General features: G+C 38.0%; 1 protein-coding gene across 1 annotated transcript; it reads left to right on the forward strand.

Annotated features, from left to right (window-relative positions):
* Nucleotides 1-5,159: 5,159 nt before the first annotated feature.
* Nucleotides 5,160-6,253, forward strand: LOC149244414 (MLP-like protein 423). Its single transcript, XM_089368001.1, has 2 exons — nt 5,160-5,370; nt 5,763-6,253. The coding sequence occupies exons 1-2, from the start codon at nt 5,196-5,198 to the stop codon at nt 5,951-5,953; spliced, it is 366 nt and encodes a 121-aa protein (XP_089224127.1). The 5' UTR covers nt 5,160-5,195; the 3' UTR covers nt 5,954-6,253.
* Nucleotides 6,254-9,704: the final 3,451 nt, after the last annotated feature.

Genomic DNA, 9,704 nt, shown 5'->3' on the forward strand with positions numbered 1-9,704 from the left:
GTCTCCACTTCTTCAAAGACTGCACCACTGCATAAAACTCCTTGTCATAAGAAGAATATTTCTTCTTTGACTCATTCAGATTTTCACTAAAATAAGCTACAGGTCTATTCTCCTGACTTAAAACAGCTCCAATGGCTTCTCCACTGGCATCACACTTCACTTGAAAAGGTTTATTAAAATTAGGAAAAATCAAAATAGGTTTCTCAGTAATCTTTCTCTTCAACAACTGGAAGTTCTTTTCTGCTTCAACAGTCCATTTAAATGGTTGTTTGTCCTTCTTTATAGTATCAATAATTGAAGCATTGATCTTACTAAAATTCCTTATGAATTTCCTATAAAAGCTAGCAAGACCATGAAAACTTCTTAAGTCAAAGATACTTTTTGGTGAAGGCCACTCCATGATTGCCTTGATCTTCTCGGGATCAATCTTTAACCCATCAGCAGAAACAACAAAACCCAAATACACCAACTCCTCCTTCATGCATGAACATTTATTTAAATTTAACAGTAACTTCTCTTGTTGTAGCCTCTGTAAGACATAATTGAGATGTCTCACATGTTCCTCTTTTGATCTGTTGTAAACTAATATATCATCCAGATATACTATTACAAATTTACTTATAAATTCTTTCAAAACTTCATTCATGAGTCTCATAAATGTACTGGGAGCATTTGACAACCCAAAAGGAATTACCATCCATTCATACAATCCTTCATTTGTCTTAAAATTAGTTTTCCACTCATCCCGTTCTCTAATTTTGATTTGATGATAACCACTTTTTAAATCTAACTTTGTAAAATATCTTTCTCCACTCAAACAATCCATCAAATATTCAATTCTAGGTAAAGGAAATCTGTACCTAATTGTTATCTTATTGATTGCTCTTGAATCAATGCACATTCTCCAGCCTCCATCTTTCTTTGGGCTCAACACTGTTGGCACTGCACAAGGACTCAAACTCTCTCTAATCAGTCCCTTGTCTACCGGTTCTTGAACTTGTTTTCTTATTTCTTCATTCTCTGTGGGAGTCATCCTATAAGCTGCTTTATTAGGTAGATTTGCTCCTAGAATCAAATCTATATGATGACTGATTTTTCTAATGGGTGGTAACTCATCAGGCAAGTCATCCACAATGATATCACAATAACTGTCTAGCATCTCTTGAATTTCAATTGGTAAATCAGAAACTTTAGTGGAAGTTATTATTACTTTGGGTTTGCAAACCAATGCAAAGCTTACTTCATTTTCTTCCATCTGCTGCAAGTACTCCTTTCCACTCAACAAAAGGGTCTTTGGATCAGGTTTCTTCGATGCATGCTCTTCTTCCATAGGAAAAAATGTATGATTGCCACCATCTTTGCTAAATTTGTATGTATTCTTCTTTCCATCATGCATAGCTCCTCTATCATACTGCCAAGGCATTCCCAACAATATGTGACACACATCCATTGGCATCACATCACATAGAATTTTGTCTCTGTATTTTTCCAACTACAACTCCACTTCACACTGCTCATTCACTATCAACTGATATCCCTTTTGAAGCCATGACACCTTGTAAGGTGTTGGGTGTTTCTTTGTCTTCAATTTCAATTTTCCACCACTTCTGTGGAGACCAAATTATCTGTACTACCACTGTCAATTATCATCTGACAACACTTCCCTTGAACCTTGCACATAGTCCTGAACAAGGTCTTTCTCTGTGTTGGTTCAACAGTTTCCTTAGTTGGCTTTAGTAAAACTTTGTTAACTACCAAAGACTCTCCTTTCTCTGGTACATTTTCTTCTTCTATTACCTTTGCTGCTTCCTCTTCAGTCTTAGCAACAATTGCATTCCTTTGATTCATTCCTATGTTTTCTGGGCACTCATAGGCTCTGTGTCCCAACTTGTTACATCTGTAACATCTCACTTCTCTTCCTCTGCCTCTGCCTCCTCTTCCTCTAGAAAAAATCCCTCTTCCACTTGCATCACCTGCTGTGTGTGCATGCTGACTTGAGTTGCTGCTAGCTCCATCTCTAGGTGCTGTAGACCTTCCTCTACCACCTTGACTTCCCCTTCCTCAGAAAGTACCTTTATTTCTCGCAGACTGCTTCCTCATGAGTTTTTTTTCAGCCTTCAATACCATATTCTACTATTTTATGAGACAGTACACTTATCTCATCTTGGATTTCCATTCTGAGACCATTCCCATATCTTGCAACCTTATCATCTATATCTTGGATTTGTCCTGCTCTTATACTCACTCTGTAGAATTCTTCTTTGTAATCCATCACTGTCATATACCTCTGTCTAAGATTCTGCATTTGTGTAAATAATGTTTGTTGATAATCACTTGGCAAAAAATTACTTTTCAGCTTTGCCACCATTCTGTTCCAATTCTTAATTGGTAGTTTACTAAGTCTTATTCTTTCTGCCTGCACTGCATCTCACCAAAGTGCTGCATGTCCTTTCAGTTTTGTGACAACAAACTTCACTTTCTTTCCTTCTTCTGTTTCTTCATAAGCAAAGAATTTCTCCATGTCATTAATCCAGTCTATCAATTCTTCACGGCTTAAGCTTCCTGTATAGATTGAAACTTCAAGTCTGGACTTATATGTGGATCTCAATACTGACTTAAAGAGTGTCATTTCAGGAGTTACATCTGTAGGTTTCTCTTCTTCTGCAGCTCCAACTTCAGGTTCACTGACATCTCTAGCATCTTCATCTCTTGCCATTTCCATTGCTTCCAATCTGGCTTGCATCTGTTGCATAGCTTCCAACACTTCAACATTTGCAACTCGTCTTCCTCTTCTTCGACCACCACCTCTTCCTCTAACTCTAAAAGCCATGTTCGATTTCCTTTTCTGATCCTTGAGATTGTGTCGAGTGTCAGTAGGCTACTCTGATACCACAAACGGTGGTCTCGTTGTAGGTGTAATGGATAGTCATTCAAGCCCTGAAACGATCTCCTCAAGCGCAGGTGGAAGTTTTTCTTCTATTTCCCTTGGAGTTTGAGTCATCCGCCTCCAAACTTAGATATTCACTAAAAACAACCGAATTGCTAAATTTACCTTTGAAAATAGCAAAAAAATTACTTACTTAGAACCGAAAGAAAACAAAGCTCCAGCTTATAATTTCTCGGGTCCGCTCAGGCCGTTAACTAGCACGCATTTCTCCGCGCGATCACCGTTCGATCACGAACCAATGAACGGTTCCGATCGTCGGAATTCAACGAGGGTATAAACATTATCCATCAGTTAGAATTTACATGTAACATAATGAGGTGATATTTGGGTCTTTTAGCTTAGATAAGGATAAATATTATAGACTAGTTTAATATAATAACGTTACTTTTGTTTAAAGTGTATTTTGATTCTAAAAATAGGGTCAATTGAAAATTCTAGAGAAATTGTTTAAATTTTAATAATTTAAAATTCTATTTTTTATTAGTTTTAATCCAATAATTTAATAATTTTAACTTTTGGGATATCACGTTTTTTTTATTATTAAAAATATTATTTTATTTTTTAATTTAAAATTAATTTTTGAATGTATAAATGTATCTCATATGGTTTACGTAAATTTTAAAATTCAAATTTGTGATTTCAACAAATTTTTAATAAATTTAAGGTAAAATTGGGAAGAAAATATACCGTTCAAAGAACCAAAACTTCAAAACATTAAACTACTACACTTTGAACTAGATTTAAAACAAAATCAACAAAAGGATATATTGATGATGATGATGATGGTGGTTAATGTCCACTGAGACCAAATTGGTCTATCGGACCTATAATTTTCTTAGTTCTTAATTGTCTGGCTCCTCATCTTTCTTGGCAAGATTGGTGCTGTAGCTTCCTTTTTTTTCTCTACGGTCTTCCAACTTCCTTTATCTTGCATCTCCTTCATCTCTTCTGGTTCTTGGGACATTGGTGTCTTAGCTTATTTGTCCTTTTAAAGATAGTCGGAGAAGAAGTTTGGTATGGGAGATCTGCTTCGCTGTTAAATGAAGATTTATTTTGTGTGGTATTCGAATCCTCATAACTGTTGATGCTTGAGGGGTTGTCGAGTTCACTTTTTTGTTATTGGGTAGGGCTTGCTTATCTTGAGAGTTGTTTCCTTCTTGCCCGATTTCTTGCGATTCAGAGTTTTATGGAGAGTATAATTAAAAAAGAAAAGAAACCTCCATACACTACTACTTTACATAACCAAAAATTTTAAGGATGAAAATTTATTTTTAAGTGTAGAAACTTTGGTGAATCTTATTAGTCTATGCCCATTCTTAAATGTTTGACCATATTTTTATGGAAATATTCAAGTTTCCAATGATTTTATATGGTCTCTATAAGATTTGAGCAATTTTTAAAGTAATATAATATTACACTATAACAATTGGCGGAATTTTGTATGGTTTATTATTATTATCATTATCCAATTTTAAGGTCAAGGCTAAGGGAACACCAAATTGGTGTATGTGACCCCTTGTTTGTGGGACAAAAGATCCACCCCCGCTCAAAGATTTGACTACTAAGTCTACCAAAACACCAACTTGTAACTTATAAAAAACATATATTTTTACATCCACTCAGAACAATTTTGAATAACATAATAAACAATAAAAAACAAAATAATAAATAATGATAAAATAATTTTAATATTGTTATATTTTATATGATCTCTTCAAAGCCAAACTCATGAGGCTCTCGGCCTCAAAGCACTTGTACTTTGCCAAAGCTAAAGTAAATTGAAACATAGTAGTCTAACTAGGTGGAAGAATTGTGCCCAGAATCCGGGTAAAAAAATTTCAACACCATCAAACACGTCTACGACACCTAAAATTTTGAAGTTTAACAACTATAACTTGGATTTACAAAAATCATTGCTACATTTTCTAAACCGAAATTTCCATACACTCGAATTGAAACCATATAATTGAAAGCAATAACTACATAATTTAACTGGTAACCGAACTCTTCCATTCACATTTACGCAAACTTCGGAGATAACGACATCATCACATGTGTAGAGCTCACAGCGCCTAACTGTACACGCGTTCTTCATTGTTTGGCCGAGTGCATTTATGGCTATATCATCATCTCTGTCCTGGCACCGCCTATATATACTCCTTCAGACGTCCCACCTCCCAACACTGGTAGCCTTCCAACACATAATTTTGGTTTTGCTCTGCTTGTTGTTAGGCTTCAGCTGAAAAAAATGGCGCAAATTGTGAGCGTGGAGATAGATTTGAAGGTTTCTGCTCAGAAACTGTGGGGTGCCATTCAGGATTCTGTAACATTATTTCCGAAGATAATGCCCTCTCATTTCAAAAGCATTGAAGTCATCGGAGATGGTAGCGTGGGCACCATCAGTGAAATGAAATACGGAGAAGGTATGAAACAACTCTGATTTCCAAATCCGAGTTTTGGAATTCAAAATCATGTAATGTGTAGAGGCTTCATAATTTGTTTTACAGTTATACAGGGTTTGTTTACATTTTTGAATTTAAATAGATTGCAGATTTTAAAAATATTTTAAATAGTGGATTACAAGAATATTTTTAAATTTATGATAAAAATATATAGTGTCTTGGATTCTTCACATCATCGTAAATTTCAAAAATATCTTTAACAACTGTTAAAGAGTAAAAATAGTAAAAATCAAAACTTAGATTTTAAAATATTTTCTCAATCTAGATTAGATTCATTAGATCTATACTAGACTATTCTTTTGCCTCCAAATTTATGTAAAGAGTATAATGAAAAATATCCTTGTTCGTTGCAGGAATGAAAGGGGCTACCCATGCATCTGAGAAAATTGAAGCATTGGACGAAACTAATATGACCGTTACTTATACAGTGATCGAGGGCGAGATTCTGAGCATATTCAAGGTTTTCAAGCCGACCTTGAAGGTAATTCCAGGAGCTGATGCCAATTCCTCCAAATTAAGCTGGAACGGTAATTCCAGGAGCTGATGCCAATTCCTCCAAATCAAGCCGACCTTGAAGGTAATTCCAGGAGCAGGCAACGCAACCCCCCCCAACAGAGCCAATCAAGGAAGCAGCCATCAACACATTTAAGGCTGTGGAAGGATATCTGCTGACAACAGCTTGAGTTTCACCTGATGGACGATATCATGTTTAGTATAATAGAATAATGGATCACAGTGTTGATTGCCACAACCTTGTCCTCCGCAGTCTCTTTGCGCAAGGAAATGGTTCCATGCTGAGGGACTTTGTATTTAATTGGATTTGAAGTTATTGATATATTTCTCATATTTAGATTCACATCTTTGTTTTGCATTCAGTGTTAGGGTTTTAAGCCTGTGGATGTATTTTGGGTTCAGCAATTGCATATGTTTGCCTCATTCACACGAAGTTACCAATCAACCATGATCTTCAATTCTTTAAGATTAGTGTAAATTTCATATTTTTATGTATTAAATTAGTGTAAATTTATTTTAACTCTAGATTTATTTATTGCTAGAAGCCATCAGATTTTTGAGATGTAAATATATTTGATTTTTTTTAGGAGTTTAGTAGACCAATTAGTTTAATTTTCTTTTAAATAGACTATATTTAACACTAAGACAATAAGCGATACCATGCATTCTCATAATTTTTTAATTCAAAAATAACTTTATTTTAACTACCCAACAAAAATTAATAAAAAATAATAATATAAGATTATTTTTATTTTATTTCAAATTTACCTTAGGCAAGCTGGAATGACGCAATATGCTAATGAAACTGCTAACTCAAGATCTAGGTCAAATGATTCAATTATTGCCTAAGGGGCTCCTATAGGCTATCCACGGAAAAAGAGAGTTGGAACTATTTATTTATAACAAATCTTGTTTTCATTTCTAATAAGAGTTGGCATCCAAAGGGTTTATACAGTGACGGTTGACTTTTTCATAATGGCACTTTATGACGTTTCACACTGCTAGGAGGAGGGAGATTGTCACGCCCCTACACCTGCGGTAGTCTTCCAACTGCTTATAGCGATGTGCGGCACCACCGAACGCTTTCTTTTCACCAATACTAACATTCATGGACTATGCCTAATTCACTTGTTCTTACTTAGTTTGTATTTCGCAACCAAGTAAAATTATGTTTATCCTTTATACTAATGAACACCCATACTCATTCATTATCCACATCAATTATAAAAGACAACAACAATTGCACAATATAAAGGGAGGGGAAACTCCCTAAACAATGAGTCTGCCCGACAATATATAATAATCAATCTTTCTTCATAATAATACAATCATCACAAGTAATTCTTGGCAAACTCCAGCCAATACTTAGCTTCTTTTACAATACAGGAAAATCAACCTTTTACAATAACCATGTGCACGCCTTGCACGAAGGATGGGTGCTCACCCGAGTCACCAAGACATCCTTGTTAATCCCGGCACAATTCTGCACTCAAGACAACCTTGGGCACACCTTGCCCAACCCTCAACCGGCTCAAGATAACACCAAGACTGCGCCCTCAAGATATGCGCATGAGCTATGCGCACTCCAACCCAAGACTGCACACTTGACTTATCCTTAAGCTTTATGCGAGTTGCTCAAGCTGCGTTGATGCCAAATGAACTTCAACGCCTTGCATATATATACACAAGTCTGCGTGGGTTTGTGTGGGTGGTGGCTCTCCAGCCGACCCCCAAAATAACCTTAACACACCCCTGTGTGCGCCCAAGTACATGTCGGCCTCGCCCATGTTCTTCTCCACGCACAATGGGTATAAGTTTGCCATCGCTTTATGCCTTAGTCATTTTGTCGCTCACTCTTCTTTCGTTGCATTATGTCGCACCGTCGTTCAGCGCACGCCCGCCCGTGCGCCCGCGCGCCCGTCATCCGCCCACGCGCCCATCGTGCACGCCGACTCGCCCGACGCCCAACCGCGGTCGCGCCCGAAGGCCTTACATTCTCCTCCACCTAAAATCATTGTCGTCCTCGACAACATACCATCCTGGTAGCCATCCACCAAGATCATCACTATCCATGATGTCAACTCCTCTACATAAGGCAAACATCCCTGCAACATATGTAGAAGTCCATCTCCATCATGTCTCACTTTAGTGACCAACTGCCACCAAGATAACCATACCAAGGTATACACCTCAATGGTATGTCCTCCATCAGATATCATCTCGATCCATGATCATCGACCCCTCTGCCACAATCTCCACTGTAACATCTCGTGTCGACCTCATCATGTGTCTCCATGTGAACCTCTGTCATGATACTCCAACAAAATGCTAACACATCTCTGCACACTTTGCGACCCCATGTCTGAACTAGTTGGGTAGCTAATCCAACTGTCACGCTCAAACCATGAGAGTGAACATCCTCATGCCATCATCGGTTGTTCCTCAAACATCTTGCCACATTCTTGACTCATCAAGAATCTATTTCCATAATCCATGCTCAGGTCCATGGAAACTCTATCCATCTGCAACATGTCATGATGCTTGATGCCAAGCCATCCCTGCACCATCAGTCATACCTGCTCCACATGTTTAAGGGACTCACTGCCATGAGCAGCTAACAATGAGCCCCATCTTCTCATCCATCTAAGAAGATGTAGACGGAGTAGAGCCTGAAGGCTCTCCCTCACTAATCAACTCAATTCATCTGTCAGGATCCTCAATCTCCATCCTTTGTAGATAAGCAACACAGTCTTCCTTCTAGACATCCGGCCTCACATACACCTCCTCATCATCATCATCATCCTCAACCAACTCTAGCCTTCTTGAAAAATCCAAGATGCTATCTGAAAGTGATCTGATGACCAATGATTGCTCGGTAAGCTTTGCCTCAACAGTAGACAATCGCTTACTCATGTCTCCCATTCTCTTCTCATCCTCCATTTGCATCACTCCCAATTTACAATCAGGCCTTGTCACACCAATGGTTGGCACACCAATGGGTACATCTTCCCTTCCATCATAAATGTAGAGCTTCTTCAAATGTGGAACAATCATAGCGTCAAATTGTTTCATGAATTCCATCCCTAATACAGCCTCATAGTCATCAATCCGCACTATAGTGAAGTCAACCTTCCCTGTCCATTCACCAAGTGTAGTGTCGACCCTCTCAGCTATACCAAGAATCTCAATAGGAGGATAATTCACTGTCTTCATTTGTGCCTTTTCTGGTACAAATTTCAGCCCAATCCTTTTCGTAGTATCTTCACCCATGAAGTTGTGAGAAGCCCCACTATCCACCATAGTGAGTACATCAGCACCTCCAACCTTCATTCGAACATACTCCAATCTGTTTCTCTCAGGATCCCTCCTAGAGACAACCTCTGTAGTAGCGTAAGCACCAAGTATCTGCATCATCCCCACAGAAGCACCTTCATTCTTCGCATCAGATTGTGCAATAGCAGCCACCTTTGGTTTAGAAGGACAATTCTTCACCGTGTGTGGTCCAGCACATATCCAACACTTCAAGGCTTTCTTCATCTTCGAACTATCATCCGATTTCGAAGCATCATCCTTCTTCTTATCCTTCGGTTTATCGGACTTCTTCTTTCTATCATCAGAAGTCTCATCATAATGCTCCACCAACTTGTCAACAGCAACAAAAGCTTCTTCAAGTGTCCTAATCTTCTGCCTCTTCACTTCATTGCGTGCCCAAGGCTTCAACCCAATAATGAAGTTGAACACCTTGTCCCTCTCCGCCATGTCAGGAAGTTCCAGAGCTGCAC

The sequence above is a fragment of the Pinus tabuliformis genome, chromosome 8 (assembly GCF_031772625.1).
Source record: "Pinus tabuliformis cultivar Carrire ecotype Pingquan chromosome 8, CPIR1, whole genome shotgun sequence".
Taxonomy (NCBI): domain Eukaryota; kingdom Viridiplantae; phylum Streptophyta; class Pinopsida; order Pinales; family Pinaceae; genus Pinus; species Pinus tabuliformis.